The 22,307-nt window shown below is 38.3% G+C and overlaps 2 protein-coding genes and 1 long non-coding RNA gene across 3 annotated transcripts; 2 read left to right on the forward strand and 1 right to left on the reverse strand.

Moving 5' to 3' along the window:
* Positions 1-1,619: 1,619 nt before the first annotated feature.
* LOC110041121 (uncharacterized) lies at positions 1,620-12,704 on the reverse strand. Its single transcript, XM_020746396.2, has 9 exons — positions 11,405-12,704; positions 9,387-9,682; positions 8,837-8,868; positions 6,413-8,175; positions 5,204-5,275; positions 4,655-4,848; positions 3,804-3,881; positions 3,081-3,157; positions 1,620-2,216 (listed from the first exon to the last, which is right to left on the reverse strand). The coding sequence occupies exons 1-9, from the start codon at positions 11,456-11,458 to the stop codon at positions 2,011-2,013; spliced, it is 2,772 nt and encodes a 923-aa protein (XP_020602055.2). The 5' UTR covers positions 11,459-12,704; the 3' UTR covers positions 1,620-2,010.
* A 15-nt stretch (positions 12,705-12,719) lies between these two features.
* Positions 12,720-15,071, forward strand: LOC110041219 (uncharacterized). Its single transcript, XM_020746499.2, has one exon. The coding sequence runs from the start codon at positions 12,761-12,763 to the stop codon at positions 14,069-14,071; it is 1,311 nt and encodes a 436-aa protein (XP_020602158.2). The 5' UTR covers positions 12,720-12,760; the 3' UTR covers positions 14,072-15,071.
* A 3,903-nt stretch (positions 15,072-18,974) lies between these two features.
* On the forward strand, positions 18,975-21,675 carry LOC149101166 (uncharacterized). The gene is made up of 3 exons (XR_016203133.1): positions 18,975-19,235; positions 19,884-19,941; positions 20,351-21,675. It is a non-coding gene; the product is annotated as an uncharacterized LOC149101166 (long non-coding RNA).
* Positions 21,676-22,307: the final 632 nt, after the last annotated feature.

Consider the following 22,307-nt stretch of genomic DNA (forward strand, 5'->3'; position numbering starts at 1 on the left):
AAAACCATCCCTTCTTTCTCACATGAACTCTCCTTTGGATATGCTTTGTTTATGCTTGAGGGACACCAAGATGGCGGATAGTAACCGTTGCTAAGCTATTGGTCACGTGGGTGAAACCCAGGAATTACCTGGTGAGTTCCTATGTGTTCCGGTGTTTATACTGGTTTAAGTGCACATCCGGTAGCGCAATTACAACCCCGCCTTACGATTAATAATAGTAATTGGACAGAGTGGAGTACAATTCAAGAAGCAATCGCCCGAGGCCGATTTGAAATTACAAGCAGGATTACCCTGTACGACATGAGGTGCAATAACTAATTAATCGTATCTCTAACGAATTTCGAATTTAAAATTTTTTTTGGGAACTTCTTTTGACTGACAACGTTAGTAGAGCTAAACATTAACAAGGAAGCCCGTAAAGTGCACGTAATTGACGTGCGAATTGCTTAGGTATCCAATTACAGGTATCTAATTTTAAAAAAGTTGCAATTGGACACCCACGTGATCGCGCGCCGACTACGTGACAAATAGGCGCGCAAAGAACTAATTACGATCGACAATTTTGTTATAGATACGATTACCATGTTTATCAAAACTATAACAAAATTCTCGAGCGTGATTGGCTATCGGCAGCCCGATTTGAGCATTAATTGGACAGTGTACACGTCCTGCTTGTAATTGGACTACGCGTCATTTTGCTCGCGCTGTTGCAGTGCACTTTGTTGAGTAAACTGCTGTGTTTTTCAGCATTCATAACGATGTTTAATCCCTCAGCGCTCAATCGATGGTTTGTTCGTCTCTCGAATTTTGTCATAGTTTTGATTAATTGGTAACAGGGCTTCGTGTCGTCCAATTCAATCTGTAATCATACTCGTGATTAAGAAATCGGACTCCCGCTTCGCGGTCGTCTGATTTTGTTAATCACGAGTATGATTACAGACCGAATTGGACTCCACTCAGTCCCATTACCACTATTAATCGTATCTATAACAAAATTCTCGATCGTGATTGGTTCTCCGAGCGCCTATTTGTCACGTAATCGGCGCGCGATCACGTGGGTGTCCAATTACAGGTATCCAATTTGAACTTTTTTGTAATTGGATACCTGTAATTGGATACCCACGTGATTCGCACGTCAATCATGCTTGCTTTAATGGCTTGCTTCGCACTGTTTCCTACAGTTTTCATAACTTATGAGAAGAGTTACAGACGTTTTCGCTCAAAAGAAGTTCTCAAAAGACATTTTTAACCGAAATTTGTTATAGATATGATTAATTAGTAACTGGACCTCGTGTCGAACAATTCAGGGAGTAATCGTGCTCGTACTTCAAATCGGCCTCGCGCTTCGTGCTCGTCCGATTCTGAAATTGCTCGCGCGATTACTCCCTGAATTGTACTCCTCTCGGTCCAATTACTATTACTAATACGCTAGGCCAGATCACCGACATTTTGGATCTCGTTATTTCAGCTCTTTCTTTTAGCCCGAAAAAAAGTTCAGTTAGTCATTTCTTTTTTCATGCCATACCAATTACGGGACCGTCAAGAACTCAGATAAACATATCATTCAATGACTTACCAATGCCTATTAACAATCACCATTATTCTAGTCAGGTCCCATATTGCGTTTAAATTTATCTCTTGTTTTTAATATTAACTTAAAGATCTAAGAACCATTAAAACAGTTTTCTCTCCAGTGGCTCGAGATGAGTTTGTGGAGAAACGCAGAGCTAGGTGAGTGCAGGCGCAAAAACGGGAATCAACACTCGAGTCTGCACTTAATTCTCTCCGCGGATTACCTCGTTCCCAGATTCTTTCAACAAAGAAGGGACACATAAAGCCTATTAAAAACGTTTCTTAGCAAACGATGAGTAAATTTCCTGATAGGTCTTTCAGCTGATAGCTAAACTAAGAGCCAAAGCCTGAAATGTAGGCTAAAGTTCATAGAAATTCAGAACGAATATCAACAAAAGAAATGTCGTGTTGACCAAAATAGATGTCTAAGTAATGGCATCAATTGGTAGGAGTTGTATTGCTCAAAAATGTTCCTAACGCTAACTGAAGTTCCTTCAGCACTAATTTCATAGATCCGGAATCTTCTGTGTTGCTTTTCTTGCAGGATTTTACCACTTGTATGACGTCACACGCCATGTCTTTGATTTCTTTCAGCTCATTGGTGCAGAATTTGACCTTCTGTTCTTTCTCTTTGTTCTTTGATCCTAGAGATATGAAAAAAATAATGGAGCACCCGTAAACTAGCTGGTGCGTCCTGTAGACTCTGCTTATCAAGTCTATGGGACACACCGTTACATATTATTAGATACCAGTCTTTTTCTTTTTCTTCGCGTTTAAATTTCGATTGTAATCTAGTTAACGGTCACTTCTGAAGATGTATGTTGTACATACGAAACGTCAAGGAAATTAACTTTGTTTAACATGCGTTTTGGTTCCATGTTTATCACCGCGGTTTGCGTTTTGTTTCTTCTAAAGCACCGTTATCATGTGTGTGACCAAGTAAAACAAACTGTATATGTCTATGTCTGAGTCCAAACTAGCAATGAATAAAACAAAATGGTAGGAAATTTTTGAATAATTTAATAATTACTTTAAATCACTAAGGATGGCTGCTCAGTCTTATTAGCCCATTAGGGTTTTTTCGGGCAGCCATGTACTCTTTTATTTTAACTGATTTTTGTTGCCCTAACTCTAATTTCTATGCTGAGTACAAATAAAGTTATTTTTGTTGTTGTTGTTGTTGTTGTTGAAAACACTTTTGTCCGATTTACTTATAGCATATCGGGGGCGGATCTAGGGGGAGAGTGCAGGGGTTGCGCACCCCCGTCCCCGTGATAAAGCCTTCTTCTTCGTATTCGCTTTGGAAAGTTGTTTACCTCAACAGTCAGTTACGCCATTCCTAATGGTGCACCCCTCCTAACAAAAAACCTGGATCCGCCCCAGATATATGTTCTTCACTCTTAGTGAATTACAGGATAAACAGAATTAAACTGCAAGTTATTCCTTTTTCAGCCGTGTAAACTTGAAAAAGAAGAAAGAAACACTGTATTTAATTTGTTTTTTCTTACCCTTTGATGTGCGACGAGCGACAACAGCAACTTTCTTCAATACAACGTGAATGATGCTGCAGGCCATATCAACATGACTGAAAGAGAAAAGAGAGAAGTAAGGAACAAGTCAACTCTGACATATAATAGTTGACCCTTGTTCACGTCCGCGATTCTTTTTCGTTCTCTTTTGCTTTTTCTTATAAACGTTTTTATTTTGCTCGTGCAAGACTATTTGCAGGGTAAAATTTCGATTCATCCGCTATCCTTTAGTCGCTAACTGGCGCATGGGGCATCAACGAGACTCCTCCATCTCTGTCGGTCCTTGGCAAGCCGTGCCGCTTACTCTAAGTTAAGGTTTAGGGCCTGAAGTGCTGCCTCTACAGTCCTCCTCCAGGTGGATTTTAGAAGGCCTCTTCCGATCAGGCTTCCTTTATTTCCTTTATTTATTGATATATTTACGAGACCGAAGAACTAAGCAAATAGTTTTAATTATAAAATAAATTTATAGAATGGGAGTGGGCGAGGGTGCTTGCCAAGAAACACTAAGTCATATGATATGAGGCTTTCTCGTTATAGCAGAAGCTTAAGGTAAAGACGGTCAGCTGGGTATGAGAACTAATGACAATAAAATCATTTTTTTATTATTCTAAATCTGATTCCGAAACATTTTAAAAAGGATCTTAGAACGATCGCGAAAAGAAAAAATGAAAACTATATTTTCTGGACAGAGTCGTTCCATACCTCGTGTGATGTTGATTAGAAATAAATCCTTTAAGCTTTGGAAGGAGAAGTACACAAAGATCTAGTGTCCACATCGAGCTGTCAAAATGAGACAGAAAAAAAAAGGTTTGAAATTGAAATGTACTTTCCTACTGTGAGGTCAGTGTTTTTATTTTACAAGATACTTGCAGGACAGCTCCACTCAGCGATAGCTTTGTAACCGGTGATTCACATGCAAACTCTCATTACCACCTTCAAATGTCACAGGCAGTTGCTCTTTTTAATTTCTTTAGGGGATTTAAACGAAATGGAAGTATGAAAGACGATATATAAATAGCTGCTGAGTATGATATATATTTACTTTTCTCTCAAATAAACTAGTTTCGTCACATCTTTTAAATGCTCGGCGGATTTGACAAATAACATTTACAAGTCCGCACTGCTACATGTATAAATACACTTCAAATAATTTTTTAGTCAATCAGCAGGATGCTGATAAAGAATCAGACTTTGAAAACGGTTTCAAGTACTTTGGTTTTTTTTTGTTGTTTTTTGTCAATTTTCTATCGATAGATCCCTAACGAAACTGTCACTAAAAAACTTGAAGTAACCTTGCTTGTAGACACTTCACTTTACGCCACAACCAAAAGAAAAGGTTCTCTTGTTTTATCAATCACGCGAGAAAATGAATCAAGGCCGTAAGCACGAGTTAAGACTGTTAGAATCCGATCTTCTTTCCCAGGTCACCTTTCAGGATACGCACGCTTATCATTCACCTGTGGCCGTGGGACCCTGAGGGAGAGGGAACTCTTAGTGTACCTTCGAAGACCTTACTTTAGAAGGAAGGCAAGTACACCTCTCTTTTATCTTACCAGCTGCTTGGCAACTGCTGAAGAATGTTCAGAAATAGTGCATAATCACGTGACATCAGGGCGTACGGAGAGTTGAACCTACAAGTAGTGCCCAGATCCTTCTCGACATCCGCCATTCCTGTCAGCTCGATGCAGGTTTTAATGGCGTCCGTCGGTTTCCCACCATTCCACAGTTCATGTACGTGAAGTATGATCTAATCAAGAAGAGAAAGAAAATGTTATGTGCTCTTTTGAAACCGGACTTGGACACTTTGTTAATAAAATACTGAATAGTGGTTGGGTTCAAGCCCTGGCTGGCGACATTGTGCTGTGTTCTTGGGCAATATACTTTACTCATACAGTGCCTCTCTCCACCTAGGTGGATAAAATGAGTACCAAATAAGTACCGGCAAATTTGTAGCTTGCGGGGTAACCCGCAATGGACTAGCATCCCATCAAAAAGGAGGGGGGGGGGGGGGAGGTAGAACACCCCTAGCCGCTTCATACTTGTTCGATCTGGAGTCGAGTGCACTAACCAAGACGCCTCAAGTAGATTGGATTAACACTCACCCAGGTTCTCTTGGCGAGTGAATCGTACACATCTTGATGATGACTGAGCATGCTCTCAATCAGTATCTCATCCTAAAAATGAACAACATGAAATAATCTTACTGTCGAGACGAAAAGAGGGTCTGAAGCTGTCTTATTTTTTGTTAACGATTTGTCAAAATATGCATTCACGCGTTTTCTATTAATGTTACGAGGCGGGCGGCGCCATCTTAGTTTCTATCAGAACCACACGACAGTGCTGCTGTATCTTCTTTTTTGTGTTATTCCACAGCTCAGCCGGTATTCATCGACTGTTGTTAATTAGTATGTAACGCATTTGTCTCGTTAAAAAACTAGAATGGACTTGGTACTTTGTATTTGTTACAGGAGAGCGGAACGATATTTTCCTTCGATTTGTTTATCAATTATAATGATTAACTCTTAGTCAGTGGTACTCTTGATCCGTAAAGAGCCTCGTTTTAATAGATCTATTAATTTTGATGTACCCTTTAACTGGCCTTCTTGCAAATGAATATGGATGGTTTTAGCTGCCATTTAACTTGATGAAAGTGTGTGAACATACCTTATGAAATATCATTTTTACAATAACTGTCTAATTTCTCGCGCGCTGATTGGCTCATTTTTATCATCAGTAAGAGTACACACGGATAAAATGTTAATTTATGCAAGCTTTCAAGTTCAAGTTTCATTTGTCAAACTGTCAACTCTTTAACCAATGAGATTTTATGGACTTTTTTAAGTTGCCAATCACAAAGCGAGAAAAGCTATTGACAATGCTCGCGTCATTTTGATTAAAATTCACGTACGGTATCTTTGTTTACGGCAAGTTTACGGCGTCTTTTCCCCTGATTTATTCCCGGCATTTGACCATTCTGGGGTCTTGTTATTGTGAAAAGCAAATTGACATCAGTTTTTTATGCGTCTGTCCTCTTATTGATGATAAATTACGTCATAACATTGTCAAAGTTTACTGCGGAACGACTCGCCTGCGGCTCGTGGTTCCACAGCCACTTTGACAATGTTATGACGCAATTTATCATCAATAAGAGGACAGACGTATAAAAAACTGACGTCAATTTGTTAAATTTATGATTTGCAATTGTATAGAACAATAATTAACTATAATAACTTAAGGCCTAAAACTGATTATCTCAGGTTCATTGAGTGATTCCAAGCGTTAACCAAACTCGAACAAAGATTTCTGCTTACCTCTGATACTACAGGGCACGACGTTGATCGAACAAACTTTGACGCGGTACTATCCGGCCGACAAGAGGAATGGAAACCATGAAAAGTTGCCTGCAAATCTTCGCCTCCAGGCTCCGTAGCGCACCATTGCCTTCTCTCCGAAGCTTGAGATTCTGACACAGTTCTTTTGTAAAGAGGTTTTCGACGATAGATGGACTCGTTTCTGCCACCATTGTCGTGCTTCTTTGCTGGTAAGTTATTTGTTTCTTTCGTCGCTGCGTTACTGGAAAAGCCTCCCACAAAAATGCTTGGAGAAGCATGTTCATCTTCTTTTTTGGCCCTTTCGTTTTCTTCTGAGTTCAATTCGTTACAAAAACCGCTTTCATCAGTTTGGGAACAAGTGTTGTTTTCACTTTCTGAGTCTTTCTCGTAATTTGTTTCGTCCAAATCGTTTACAGAAGTAACAATGCCGATATCAATGCTTTTCTCCGATTCTGTCTTTCTACTATCCTCATTTCTTTCGACGGGAACTTCTTTAGCACAAGTGTGACAACTTACAGAGGTCACACCACCCCCTTCTAGTGAATATGCACTCTCGTCAAACTTCGCTTTTGTGTCAAGCTGATCGTTGGCTAAGACCTGCTCATCATGTGAGTGTTCAAATTCAGAGCTCACTCCTCGCAAAGGTTGAGAATTGTTTGTCGCTTTTTTAAGTTCAGAGTGGGTATCTAATTCATTATCAAGCACATACGTTGGCAAAGAATCGCTATTCGTATTTGGTTTATGAAGCTCCAGTGACTGACTTGACGAATTGGAGGAGTTTGCTGTCAGGCTGCAATTACTCGACGTTGGTGATTCTACAACTTCATTGCCCATCTCATCACATTGGCTGTTGTTTTTAACCTGTGCGTCCCTTTTACTTCGGAGTTTTGAACATGTGTCAAATTTGCTACCATTTAGGCGCGAATTTTCGAGTCTCAATGATTCAGGGATCTCATGTGCATGGTCGGCCGCGAAAAGTTGTGAGTACTTCCACACCTTGCTAAAGCTTGGACTCTCTTGGTATCCATCATTCTTTTCCATATTATCTCTGCTTTGAGAACTAACGTCTTCATCTTGAGATTGTAGATTAATTCTGTGCTTGGCTAGACTAACAACGTTCGTGACAAAGTCCTTTGCCACCTCCTGAGATTTCTCCATCACTATCTTTGAAAGGGCTGTTTCGCAAATCTTACCAACGCGCTCAGCTGCGAAGATATCTATCTTGTGTTTCTGAACTCCGGACAATTCCAAAACACTGCTGCTGCTGTTTTGAGCAACTTCTTGCAATAATAAATCATCTTGTTGTCCGAAGTTGAAGCCTCCTTGTTTTGTAGTTAAAGTGTTCTCCTTGTCAGTTAAAGAATTTCCAGTAGTTTTAATAGAGCTGTTTGACTGTTTATTTTGCACGTATTGCGGACGTGTCTCTTTTTTGTACCATACTTTCTCCTCCTTAGCTTTTCGTTGGTCTTCATTAAGAGTTGTCCCGACATTGTCAAAAGTTGTCATTGAGTGATGGGACGCTTTGTTTTCATCGTCAACATTTACGTTACCGGAATTTTTCTGCGTGTCTTTCACGGCGCCCTCCTTTGTTTTAAGGTTTGTTCTGCGTAATAGCTTTGTACGGACAAGCATGGGCGTGGCCAGGATACCGGCGTTTGAGGTCTGGTGTCTATCATCGGTATCAGAAATGCCTTGCAGGCTAAGAGACTTTTGTGTTAAACCTTCAGTATCAGAGGAGTAACCTGTGAAAAAAATAAATTAAGAAAGTAGTACGATAACAGTAACATAGTTAAACGAGATACTAGGAGTAGGCTCTTAGGTGAATTTTTTTCTCTCCCCCAAGCCTCGCTTTCTGGTCCCTGGATATTCAAGACGGTATTCAAGATGGCGCTGATATACACAGGTACGTTTAGCGATGGAATTGGATAAATGAATGGATGGATGAATGAACGAACGAACGAACGAACGGACGGACAGACGGACGGCCGGCCGGATGGATGGATGGATTAATGAATGAACTTTATTTAAGTGTCGGAGTGTTTAGCTCAAATAACTAATTGTGGGCACTCCGAAAAAAAAAATAAATGAATAGATAAATAAATAAATAATAATCTTATTAATGGATGCTAGAAAAAATAATGGAGAATGGTAAATTTCTTGCTTTAAAAGGGACAGGGGCAATATGGGAAAAGAGCCTCTTCTTGTAGAAAATTATGACGGTTGGTGTACGGAAATTAGCAAGGACTTGAACTAATTTTGCTAAAGAAGCCAATGAGCTCTGGAGTGGCCTTTTGAAGCTGCAGAGATAACGAGGTTAAATCTGGCCAACAAACATATTTGATGTTATATGTGCGTAAGTGTGAAGAACACTTGCTATATTTTTATTTAGTTTCTAACTGATACCTCGTGAACAGTTCTTCTTGGCATCGTCTTTTCTGAAGAAAAGAACAAGCAGAAAGATATATGGGTTATTGACCAAACGTGAGGTCAGTATGGTTGGGTATTGACCAGGATTTGTTTTTGGTCCTTTAACACGCCAGAAAGGTCGAGGCTAATACATAGTCACCATCATCGAACGAGCTTGTTCAATAAAGGTTTCTTGTATGGTATGGAGGACACCATATCCTTGCGGGATACAGCGGGAAATCCCGAGCGGGCAAGACATCCCCATCTTACAAGCTCGGGTAGCCGATCTAATGTATAGATATATAATGCATGTATCGCGCCCATGTAGAAGCTCATTCACTCAAGCAATTTTATTTCATTATATTTTTACAATTTTAGTGGATCCCCCATAAAAGAAAGTACCATGATAACGGCAAAATATGTTCGTTATAGCAAAGCTCTTTTGCGTGCATTAAACGATTACTTTGGTGTAGAATACCGTTATCAAAGGGCCTTCTCATATAAGGGTTTGTTACCATGTGTATCAAGGTTCTCCTCTGGAACATACCTCTTTTTTGACTTCCCAGGCCTCATACAGCTTAATAAGTTGACTCTGTCTCTTTTTTCTTCATCTTTGACTTTTTTAATCGTCTTCAAGTTTATCAGCTTCACAGTCTTTGGCAGAACTTGCTCCTTTAAAAACGTCAACAGTTCTTTACACTTCGTGAAGTCATTCCGTCGTCCATTGCTGATGGTCACATGAAGTGTGGCGAGAACGGGTCCTGGTGGTTTCAGAAACTCTTTGCATGTTTCACGAATTTTTAAATTTAGTTTCAGTCCGTCGCCTTCGTTTTCATTGGCAACCTAGGCAAGATTCAAATGTAAAGCGTTCGTTTAAAGGATATCCCAAAATCTAAGGTGGGGAATATGTGCGAGGCAAAATTTGGATAGGTGGATAAAAACCTCGCATATGGTGACTGCGCCCGCAGTACAAGAGACAGTTGAAACTCAGCTGTCAAAACGACACGATAATAGTGTTTCTCTTTGCAGCTAACGAAAGAAAGGCAATTCTAAAGTTTCTCTGGCCTCTTTTAATGCTTAACTCGAGAACATTGAGTTTAATTTGACAAGAAAAAAATATATTTTGTTCAAAGTAACAAAACTACCTGGCGACACTCGAAGAGCGACGAGCGAGTTACCGAACGCAGGCGACCCAGTTTTGGCGCCTAATTAAAAGCTTGGAGACATACATTTTCATATTCTTCATTTTTTAGCTAGGATCTGGTATGCTTTTTTGAATCATAAATCGCTTTTCGTGTATATTCACTAATGCCGTCTCCAGTGAGAAAAGTTGCCTGACTTTAATGCTTTTCCCGTAAACATACATTGATGTCAGGACAATACAGTGTTTTCTCGCCTGCTTAATCTTGATTGGCCAATTCAAATCTCAGGCGCCAGCCGCATGCAAGGAAGGAGATTTAAACCTCCCAATTTCCATACTTTTTTCTTTAAGTTCCCCCACGTTCATGTTTTTTTTTTTTTTTTTTTTTTTCATTTGTCAGTCATTTCATAAGTATTTACAATACGGTACCGACATGCATTCGATCTGGTCTTTTTATATCAGTCGTAAATAAATTTTTTTGGACTGATCTACAGAAAGAGAGTTTTTCAGTTTTCTTTGAGCCTTTTTTTTTTCGAAAGCAGCTTGATAACCAAACCTGTTAATCACTGCTACAATGCTAATAGCTACACGATATTGCTGTCGGCTTCATCTATCGGATAATTGGTAAATGTGAAATTGTAATATGGAGGGGAGATAAAAATCAGCGCGAGCTAAAAATTACTAGCTCTTGGCCAGCTGTACGCCCAGGCGAAGGCAATCTTGGCATGTTAATTAAAACAGCAGTGTTTCCATGTTTGTTTTCTTCCTGTTTACTAAAGTCACTGCGCTTGAAGAAGGCCTATCCCAGATTTCAAAATTTGTGTTTTTTCCTGACTCTGGACCGTCGAAATGAAATTTTAATAAAAAACAAACGCTTATTAAGTATTCATGGCACAAAAGCTGTTATCGCTCCATCAATTAATTTGAAAAAAGAAAATTGCAACGCTCGACGAAATATCCGGAGTTTTCACTTAGCACTTTTAGCTGGAGAAATAAAACCAATAGAATAAATGTAATAATTTAGCAAGGAAAAATATCTTTCTCTCTAATATGCTTCTTCAAAATATCCACCCGAGTCGCGTTAACTGCCACAACAATCTTCCCTACGGGAGCAAAACATACTTTGTGACAATTCAATTTCGCTAGCATGTACTTAAGTATAAAATGAGATTTTGAAACAGTCGGGAGAAACCACAAGTTTTCATCAATTTGAAATATGGATGTTAAAGCGTTGTTTTAAACGGCAACCTAAGCTTTTGGCAAGTTGATGTTGTACAGGTCCTGCTTATGGGTAAATCACTCGAAGATATAACTGTAAATTGAAAATATATAATCTTTGTCATGACATTTGTGTATACTCGAGGTAATATTCAAATTTGAGGGTAGATGGGCAGCATATCGCGAGCGTAAACCTTATTACATACCTCAAACTGTGCATCGCAGCTAAATTTCTTGCCCAGAAATGAAACAGCCAGCATCTTAGTTGTCGAAGTTTTTTCGTAACGCGTTTCATCAAAAGCGACTCTGATTTCTCAAAGCTCCCTTCGTAAGCGTGCATGGACAGCAGGTGATCCGGCGGAACTACGAATACATTAACCTAAATTATTCACGACTGTCACAAATTAGAAATATGAAATACTCTTTGTAATTGGTAGATATTATAATGAATGAGTTACGAGTTCTTAAAAGCACCGCGCTTATGTATAGATTAGGAAATTATTTTTCCATGGCCTTTGTGTTAAAAGACACAATCTGATAATCTCGTCGACAGCGATTCTGAATAAATTAAGTGCGAATGATTTAATCGAATTTAGACGAAACAAAGGAGGAGAAATTTGAGCAATTCGCAATTTGATAGTGATAAGTAATGCTTGATTTGATCACCTCTGGTTTTTTATGGTCCATTGTACACATTTAATTCGATTTGAAATAAAATACGCGTTTGATGAACTAATAAAAATGTTCGGAACGAACAAAAATAAAAAAAATAAAAACAACATAAAAAGATTTTGCATGACTATAACTTGGCTAAAACGGTGGAATAAATTTTATTGGCAATTCACACAGTAAAGTGTTATTTGATAACGTTGTCAGAGACAATTAGGCTTTCTAAAAGTCCTTTCCACTGAAAATAAGCGAAGGATTAAGCAAAGGTCGACTTGTGGCAAGTCTACAAAGACTTACACGAAGGCTAAAACCATGAAACCTTTAGCTTCATTCTGAAAAAGAAAAGCAAATAAAAATGATAATAAAAACAAAAAAATAATCATAATCATATGTTCGTTTACAAATTGTACTGTACTCCAGTGTTTCGATGTTTCAAATGTTATTTTCAGACTGAAAAGAATGGCAATTTAAAAGTGCCATTTGACATTTGAATATTAATTATTGAAAACATAATCGGTATTTTTTTGCTGCTCAAAGTTGGCTTTGAGAATAAAACATGATTTTTTTCTAGATGCATACAACGCTGTATCAAGTTGTTTGCAAACCACAATACTTTGCCTTTCCATGGGAGTGTTTTAGCAAACCGGCTTTAGCCTAGTTTTCAAATTAAAAAAAAAAAAAATATTAAGTATAACAATAGCATATAAAAAGAAATTAAATAATGCATAACGAATAGATATTGTTGAAAATGAATCCAGGCAACTTTCTGTAACATTTCCCACCGTATCACAACTGTGTTGTCAAGAACGACGTAGAGTACTGGGTACGAAAATGCTTTCTCCCGAAGCCGCGATCTTGTTGGTCAGCAACTGCAGTCGCAAGAGATAATCAAAATGGCGCTGATAACACACATGCTGTCGAACATGTCTCGATTGTGGCGATCAACGTTGATAATTTCACAATGTCATAGGTCTACCTGGAGGCTTTCGTTCGTTCAACATTTAGCTTCTTCGCCAATGCAACATTTTCAGAAGAGAGGTCTTGCTTTGTCCAAATTCAGCGAGAAATCGTCTGCGTCAAGTCCAAATTATGACGTAACACCCAAAGAGGAAGAAGATCTAAAACGCAAAGACAACAGCGAGACTTCAGAGAACAGAAAAATCTTCATTGGAAATCTTTTGAGGGGAAGAAACTACACCACCGAAGATAAGTTATGCAAATATTTTTCGCAATATGGGGAAATTGAGGCGTTGGAATTCTTTCGTACTAAGTTTACCAATTTGTCTCGAGGGTTTGCATTTGTAACTTTCCGTGATGTCAAAAGCGTTGAAAGAGTTCTGGCTGAATCTCACTTCATCGATAACCGAAACGTGAAGATAGAAGCTGCATTGAACAAGCGGAAGAACGTTGCTAATCACAAGAGAGACCTGACAGTGCTTGTGACTAACATTATGAAAGACATCGACAGGGAAACAATTGCAAAACATTTCTCTCAATTTGGAAGAGTAGACAGAGTAATTTTGGCTAAGGAAGGTGATAATGAACTCAACAGTTATTATGTCTTATTTTCAACCTTGTCTGGTGCCACAAACGCCCTGGAAGAACCAAACCAGCGGATTGCTGAGCAGAACATTGATTCTCAAGTTGTGGCCCTAGAAAAGGTTTCCCCAGTGACAATGAAGTATACTGGAAGAACAAATTGCCTTACTATTAGTTCAGTACCAGACAATTTAACTGTCGAGGATTTAAGAGATTACTTCCAACAATATGGCGATGTTCAGTCCGTTGACTTTATTGTGCAAGGTGGTAAGAGATCTTACTTGCAAAAAGATTCCAATACAGTTTTTGTTCGATTCTTAGATGAAGCCATAGTTGGCAAAATTTTAAAAACTAAGGATCATGTTATAAATGGCTCTGAGGTCCAAGTTTCAAGGTATAGAAGCATGCATGTTCTTCCTCCTGAGGAGGCGAGAGAGCTGAGGCTTTCAGTAGAAGGGCTCCCTCATGTCACAAGGCCTAAAGAAGTAAACAAATACTTTGAAGAAACCTTCGGGATAGTGTTAAATGGAGTCTTCTTTACTAAGAAAATGATCTGTATCGTCCGATTTTCCAACCAAGCAGATCTTGAAAAGTTTTTGAGGGAGCCCAAGGCATCTTTTCATGGATTTCCATTGTATTTCCGTCGACTTGCTTGGAAGAAATAAATCTGGACAGGATTATTATATTGTTAATAGCTTTCAATCTTTCATGCTTTACAGTGTTAAATTTAAAATTGCAAACAAATACCACATGACAGTACTGCTCATGAATTTAATTTGGAATGAATGGTAACACACTAGATCCTGATGGTACAAAGTTCTATCATCAAATTATTTTTATTTTATTATTATTTAGACTATGCCAGGATTAATTACTGACCAAGGTTTTTATTTATGTTGCTTCAAGCCTTTTTCACACCCATTTTAGATCTAAGTCATGATAAGTCAATTTATTTGAACTTACCTACATTTTATGTTGCTGACAGTCAGGAAATAACATCAAGAGACTTCTGTTGTTGGTAACTTATTTAATATGAAATGAACTTAAGCTGATGCTAATTTATCATTTAGCTCTTACTAACCGAGCAGGAGGTCTGTATAGGAGTATCCTGACTGAGGTCATGAGTACAGACCGAACGCACACAGTGAGGTCTCTACACACAACTGAAGTCAAGATTCTCCCATACAAACTGATTAAGCTCGATTAATAAGATGTTTATTATATGGCAAACAAGAACAATTTAATTTGTATGATGTAACTGTGATAACTGTTTTGTAGGTGACTGACATTTTTCTTGTGAACGGCGATGAGCTGAACTTAATTCTGCCAAAGTTTTCTCGTCCTCTTTCCTTTTTTTCTCATCAGACCTTTTGGTACTTCGATAAATAAGTATTTTTAGAGGAAAGAGTCAATATTTTTGCATTTTAGTTTGCAACTTTTTCACCGCAAAACATTACTGGTCTAGATGTTGGTCTGGATGGGAAAATCTATACCAATTTTAGCCAATCAAATTTGTTAATTTGGTAGTTCCCAGTCCTTGTGAGACACAGCCATACATTAATGTGTCATAAAAAAAAGGAGACCAGAGTTGTACTGAATAACAGTGAATTCTAGCACTTTTGAATGAATAACTTGCAGCATCTAATAAATTTTATGTCCAATTTTTCTTGTAGTTTGATTGATTCTTACTTATAATCTATTGGGAGATGGACATATAGATGACGTCATTTACAATTTTGTTGTTGTTTTTTACCATATAAAACAAGTAGATTGTATGTTACTGTCAGTCTGTTTATTAACTTAGATTTCAGGAGACATAAAAATGTGGTAAGAACATCAGTGGCCCACTCACCTAATGGCTCATGTGTTACTCTTTGTTCTTACCACAGTTTGATGTCATATGTGAGCTATTAATGAACAGGTGCGTGACAACAATGGAATCTATTTGTTAAATATACACACTGATAATGATGATCATGATCATGACGATGACGACGACGACGACGACAATGATGATGATGATGATGATTTGCCCCTTAGCTCCAGCTGAAGTATAGGCCATTGACCAGTTCAGTTCTCCACCGGCTTCTGTCCTGGGCAAGCCTTCCTATCGTGTTCCAGGTGTGCTCCCACTTCCTCATTACAGACTCCACGCCCCTTCTCCGGGAGTTCCCTGGGCAACCCCTCGTCCTCTTGCCCTGAGGGTTCCAGCATAGAGCCTGCTGGGTAGAACATATAGAACTAGCTTACAATCACCATCCGATCATAAAATTTACGGCTGTGATTTCAGACAAAAATAACCTTACTGGATACATGTATCTATAAGGGCGAAAGATTCAAAAGGCGATCTATTCTTGATGTGCGCACACATTTTAAACCGACAATATTTCCGATTCACAGAATTTTCCTCCTGTCACCATCCAGGTGTCAGAAAAGGCTTCCTTAAAGGTGCTTAGAACTAACTCTTCGAAGAGAGCTTTTGAAGAAAACATTGGACAATTAAAACGAAGATTGCGAGCGAGGAGTCATCCAGATAATCTTTCGGAGACGATTCTTTCAGAAGTTAAATTTAGTAATAGACTGTCAGCACTACAAAATAATTAAGATGCGCAAAAGAATTTTACCTTTTGTTACATAATATCGCCCTTCTGTGCCTAATCTTAAGAATATTCTGATGACAAAGTGGCACGTAATAAAGAATCAGCCTGTGCTTAGAGAAATATTTAAAGACCCTCCCATTCTTTCATACAGAAAAGGAACATTTAATCCAAAGGAAAGAGTCTAAGTATGATCTCCGTCATCAACATCGTGTTAGCGTGCAACGTTTTGAAACTTATTATATGAAAAACTCTATATCATACAGAGGATCCATTTTTTCAAACAAGTTATGTAATGTCTCTGCTTGGCCAAAGGAGCTCTTCGATCAAATTACACTGCGAGCAGTCTCTCTTTTCCTCGAAAATCGGTGGGGAAGAACACAAAACAAGTGAGCATGCGTGCATGACTATGAGAGTGAACTGCATTCTTCTTTCCGGGTTACATTCTTTGCATTCTTCTTTCCCTACGGATTTTCAATCAAAAGAGAGACAGCTGGAGGATAAATAGATGAGACAATACATCTTTTTAGCTCATGACAGCCATTTTAAATTTTAAACATGCAGTCCTCTGATACAAGGTCTGGGGCAGAAAAAATTAACATGTCTGAGATGGCCGACAGTATTTGGATATTCTCAGGCATCTGATCAGGCACCAGGAATTGTTCCGAGCAGTTAAGTTTTCAAACATTTCCCGGTTCCAGACCTCACACCAGATAATTGTGTATACAAATTTAAAATGGCCACCACTCAACAGGTTTACCTGTCATTCATCCTTTGAGTTGTTGTGACTGCTCCTGTGCTTGGTTGTTGCTCATTTATGAATTTTCATTTGTGCAGTAAATCCAGTAATTGAGGGAGATGGAGAAAGGCATGTGAAGAGATATGGCTATTTCCTTGGGGTAGGCAGCCATTGAACAAGGTTTGGTTCATATCCTACAAATCAGGGGTTGTCAGAAGGCTAGCCAGGTGCGATCCTTTCCGCCAGTTGTGATACAAAAGACTAATAATACTGCTAGGTATTCCTTTTCGAAAGAATGTGAATGTGTCACAGCTTACCAACCCCCCACCTCCAACCACTCCTTCAAGTCCTAGCCATTTATACCCAACAGGTGCGAATCTAGTGGTCCACTGTGTGAATGAAATGCTACAACAACCCGCCCAGTGTCCAAACCCAGGCTGTTCAATCAGGCATTTAGCAAATTAAGTCCACCATGCCCAGCTGTCTCAAAAACTAAGATCTTAGGTCTTACATCTTAGTTTCTGAGATTCGGAGGAGATCTTAAGTCTTAGGTCTTCGATCATAGGTCTTAGGTCTTAGTTCTTGAGATTTGGAAGAGGAGGGGGGTGGGTGGGTGCGTGGGGTTCTTAGGTCTTAGTATTTGAGACATCCCACCACGCCCATCCATTCCTGTGGGTACCTTCCAGGAATTTTCACTCCTTACCCTCTGACTGCTGCTAGCTGTACTGAATTAGAACGTTTTTCTTGTGCTACTCCAATTCTTTCCTTTACATTCAAAGCTTTTCTCCACAACGTAACTGTACATTGCTGCTTCCCCTCCATCCTTTCCCGTTTCATATTTTCTTACCCAATCTGTCTCATTCTAAGGGTATTTGATATCATTCAAACAGTTTGTCATGTACAAGCAGGATTCATAACAAGTATATAAAGATGAGACAGTTTGTCAGCTATTCTAGACCTAGGAAAAGTATGGAAGTGAATTTTGGGAAAAAGCCAAGGAGTCCAATTTTATCCCATCTTCAGTAAATTCCCTACCCGTTCCATCCTGGTCGAGCGCGAAGCACACCTCAGGGGCTGGGAACGAGTTGATTGTCGGTGCCATTTGTTGACGTCATCGATCAAATCGCGTGGAAGGAGCAAGGCGCCTGGGTTCTTGGCTGTCCCAGCTTCAGGGTTGAGGATTTTCAATGAAGTCGTGTGTGCCCTTAGTCCAGGCAAGTGATTACACTCGTTGCATTGATCCTTCAAAAGAAAAGAGAAAAAAAAAGTAAAAAAACGCTTGGATTGTCAGTTCAAATACATCAACGAACCCTGGGTTATGAAAAGTCATTGTATTCTTTTTTTTTCTCTAGACCATGGAAAAGTCAGACAATTTCTATCTGGACGGAGGAATAGAATTTATGAAGGGACGTTGGAGAACCCCTTTTCAACTTTTTAGAAAACAAATTCTAAAGATGGTGGCTTATCAGGTACTGATATCCCTTTTAGTAGGCAAAATATCAATATTATTATTTAAACCAGGCTGATCATATTCGGACCGGCATGGGTCCGACCCGACGCGTACCGAACCAAGCCGACTGGACTCGATGTGACCCGACTCGACCCGATGTGATCTGACTGTCCCGCAATACAGAAGCCAGTCCACATACCGCCAACTAGCCAATGAGATGTAAAAGGTTTTGTCACACGTTATGTAATGAAGTCAAGTGACGTGACAAATATCTTGTTTCATTTAATTATTATTGCCTGTAACGTTTGAATCGCGTAGTGGAGGGGGGGGGGGGGGGACGGGTTAGAGGTGGTGGTGTTTTAGCCTCATCCCTTCCCATATTAAATTTTCAAATTCCTATCAGACATGATGTTCTGTTTATTTTCAGATTCGCAGGCTGATTTAGGAATCAAAGTAAGCGCCTCTTTCTCTCTAGAAGCCTCCTCTTTCTCCAGCCGTACCATCCCCATCCCCAAAAAATCTTTGAAAGCTTGCAACCACCCTTTTCGTGTGCTTTAAAGAGGATTAATATTAGCCAAAGATAAATTTTAGTTAATTTTGTGATCTTTTGAGAAAGAAAATTACACTTTAAAACCAAATATCATTTCTAAGGCGACAATTTGAATAATTCCCGCGCTCACTTACAATAAGAAACATAAGAAGACGAGCCAATCAGGTAAGTGCATTCTACTTGGCGTGTGTTTGCAAACTTTACGAAATTATAATTGCAAATTATGCGTATGATGAATTTTCTTCTCGCGTTCATTTCGTTCGTAGGTGAAATGTCCGTGTTGAAACTTAAACTTGCAGAAATCCACCTTTGGCTCTGCTTATTGCTTCGAAGGAGTACCAAGCTTCAGTTTAAGATGCATGGCCTTTACGCTTGGAGCTGTGACGAAACACAAAAACCTGTCACAGGAACTTTGCTTCAGGCAAACTCTGAGAACACGTGCTTAAAGAAACCAAGATGTCGCGCAGCAAATGGATTTTGAATCCTTCCCAAGGTAAAAATTGTGCTCGAACGTAATGTTGTAGGTTGTAAAATTGATTTAATTTTCTTGTCCTAGTTAGTCGGCGCTAAACAAGATATGTTACTGAAAAATGTCAACGACGGCCAATATTGTCAGTTGTACATGCAAATGATATTCCTCGTTCACTGAGTCAAAGTATTTGGGTTATATTAAGAACTTCTGACCATCAGGTTTCCTGAACAGGGGTTACTGAAAATATCAGTTATTGCAGAAAAATCCCATAGTAGAGCTGATCATGTTTAATTTACTACCTGAATTCTGCCCAGTTCTTCAGAAGTTATGTCTTGTATGTTATTACGTGAAAGCCGTTGTTTCTATTTTGTCACAAAGTCTTCTACACATTTTAATGTTTAACTATATTTCATCGTTTCCCTTACCAGTTCGAAATTGGCTTAATCCTATGATTTTTGTTTGGGTTGTCAATTTAATATTTTGCGGTTTGCTCCACGCAAAAGGTTTTTCTTAAAAGCTTAGAAATTTTGTTCGTCACGATGTATTAGAGAGCATAAACCCAATTTGTGTTGTTTATGTGACAAGACGGGTTATAAACCTACATGCTAACAAAATACGGGAAATGGCTGTAAATGGGTTGCTTAAATAGTCTTTTTGATCCTTTTTCAGATGACGATGCATCGATTACAATGGAACGCTACATGGTACCATGACATAATGACTTCAGGTAACTTGACTCTTTAATTTTCACTTCAAAGCTCAAAATTTTAACTCTCCCTACTGGTTATTACACATTTCTTTCTATGCTAGTTGTGAGAATTTGGGGCATTACATCGAGACAGTTTCCCTAGTTGATGAACTTTTTTATACCCACCACCTCTTTGCTTGACATTCATTGATTTCGTAAGGAGAAATCAGATCTTGATCAAGTTTAACATAATCTACATAGAAATCAAGCGGAAGCTTTAGGAAAAACTGAGCATTTAAGCTATGAAAATTTAATGTGTTTTTGAAGACGTTTTACATATATTTACTTTTACAGATATGAATACGTACGCTTTGCTGAAAGCTGAAGCTCCGGCGACATTTTCTTGAGCAATTAGCTCAGTAAATCAAATCTGTTTGTTTATTTTCAGGATTTGTGACAATGAGAAGAAAGGAAGCAATGCTCTATGGTGTTGGAAACAAACTGAAAGCAATGCACCGAATATATGGAAGAAACGAGGAAACATAATTACGAGAAAACACTAAAGAGAATACTAGACGATGGAGCAAAGTAAGATAGATTGTTAGATTTAATTCCACCCGAAAATATGTTAATATCTGAAAATTTATTCAAGAATATTGGGCTCGGCTAGGTGACGATTTTTTTTCTCTTGAATTAATCAACAACAACGAAGGAATATTTGAAGAGAAGACGATGGTCTAGAGCCATGCAATTTGGAATGTAGATTTTTCGAACTACTGAAAACAAATTTCATCGTTTCAGTTTCATTAAGTTTTATTGTTTCATTAAAAAGTTTAACGAGGCCATTTTGTGCGAGCCTCTTAAAATTCGTTGCTGAATTCTAATTGTCTTGTTTGTTGACAAACGAGCCTCGAGTACTGCTTTTCACTAGCACTGCTTTGTCACATTGTAAACATTTTGATGCCGTGCAGAGTTTCGAGCGACCTGTTTACAAAGTTAAGTTTTTGAATTTTAAACCTCGCAAACGTTTAAGGCGTTTGGGTAGTAGAATTCTTTTCTTGACAGGGTAATCACGCATTGTATAGCTGTAATAAACAAGTTGGTAAAATAAATTGATTTATCTTAATATTGTCGTGATTTTGAAGCGTTTTTTAGAAGACCTTGCAAAATTGCAGAGCTTGTTTCTTCGAAAAGAAACTGCAGCCGTAATTGCGCAAATTCCTCGGAATAACGCTGTAATTTCACTACAAAGTTTTGACAAATCAAGTTTATTTTGCCAACTTGCTTATTGCGGCTATACAGTGCGTTGTTTTTTGTTTTTTTTTGACAATATTGTTGAAGTTTATCTTAACGTTGCTCAAGACATAGCGTTTTGTATAACTGTTTTCAAGAGTTTTCCTTTTTTCACCAGAATTGCAAAATTTTTAAAGATGTTATTAAATTTCCGTTGACAAGTGTCGGGTAAAAGCTTTATTTTGGAATTCAGCCGAATGCTTGTCTCTATATGCTCATCAAGGTTACCCCTGTTGAAAATTTTTATTTTCCCGCCAAAAAACTTAGAAAAAATACGGCGCCCAAAATACGCATGCGCCAATTATTTTTTTAATTTTCAAGGATGATATTAAAATCATATTTCAATCTTAAGCTTAATTTATATTTTTATTCATTGTCAATAAGTGGAATATTGTAATGAAGGGTGAAGTTCTCTTGTAATTTTCATTAACTAAAAGTAAATATCTCAATAAAGAATAAACAACAATTGTTTCCTTTCAAGCCTTTTATTTTCTTAAATTGTTATAATACAAAACTTAATGAAGTAAAATTTAATTAACTTAATTACTAAGGCGTCATCAAAAATTTGCCCTATATATATTAAGACTTTTGGCGGGAAAATTTGAAAAAATTTGCACAGCGTTTCCCCTTACAACTTTTTTGACAAAAATTTTAAGGGGGTACCCCTTGAATTTTTCCCGCCAAAAAATTCAAACACATACCATCTTGAACACAAACTAACGAAAAAAAATTTGATTCGAGTCTTTCAAAAAAACAACGATTTTGAATTCGGTAAATATTTGTTTGTGTTCAAGATGGTATATTCCATGATGATATCTTGTTAAATAGTCAGCCGTAAAACGACGAGCAGCTAGAAACCTATTTACAAAAATGAGAAGAGTAATTTAAAATTTCTACAACTGCAGCGTTTCTACACAACGTTGAGAGGATGGAAATATTTCCAAATCGAAATATTTAAGAAAGCGTATAAAGCCGGATAACTCGAGCCCCAACTACATAAACTCTCTTAACTATAGCGATTCTAAAATGTCTCCACCATCTTGATTTTGTGCAGAAACGTTGCAGTTGTAGATATTTTAACTGGCTCGTCTCATTCCTGTAAATAGATTTCT

The sequence above is a fragment of the Orbicella faveolata genome, unplaced genomic scaffold (assembly GCF_042242905.1).
Source record: "Orbicella faveolata isolate gen_17 unplaced genomic scaffold, um_ofav_v1 contig_4, whole genome shotgun sequence".
Classification (NCBI taxonomy): domain Eukaryota; kingdom Metazoa; phylum Cnidaria; class Anthozoa; order Scleractinia; family Merulinidae; genus Orbicella; species Orbicella faveolata.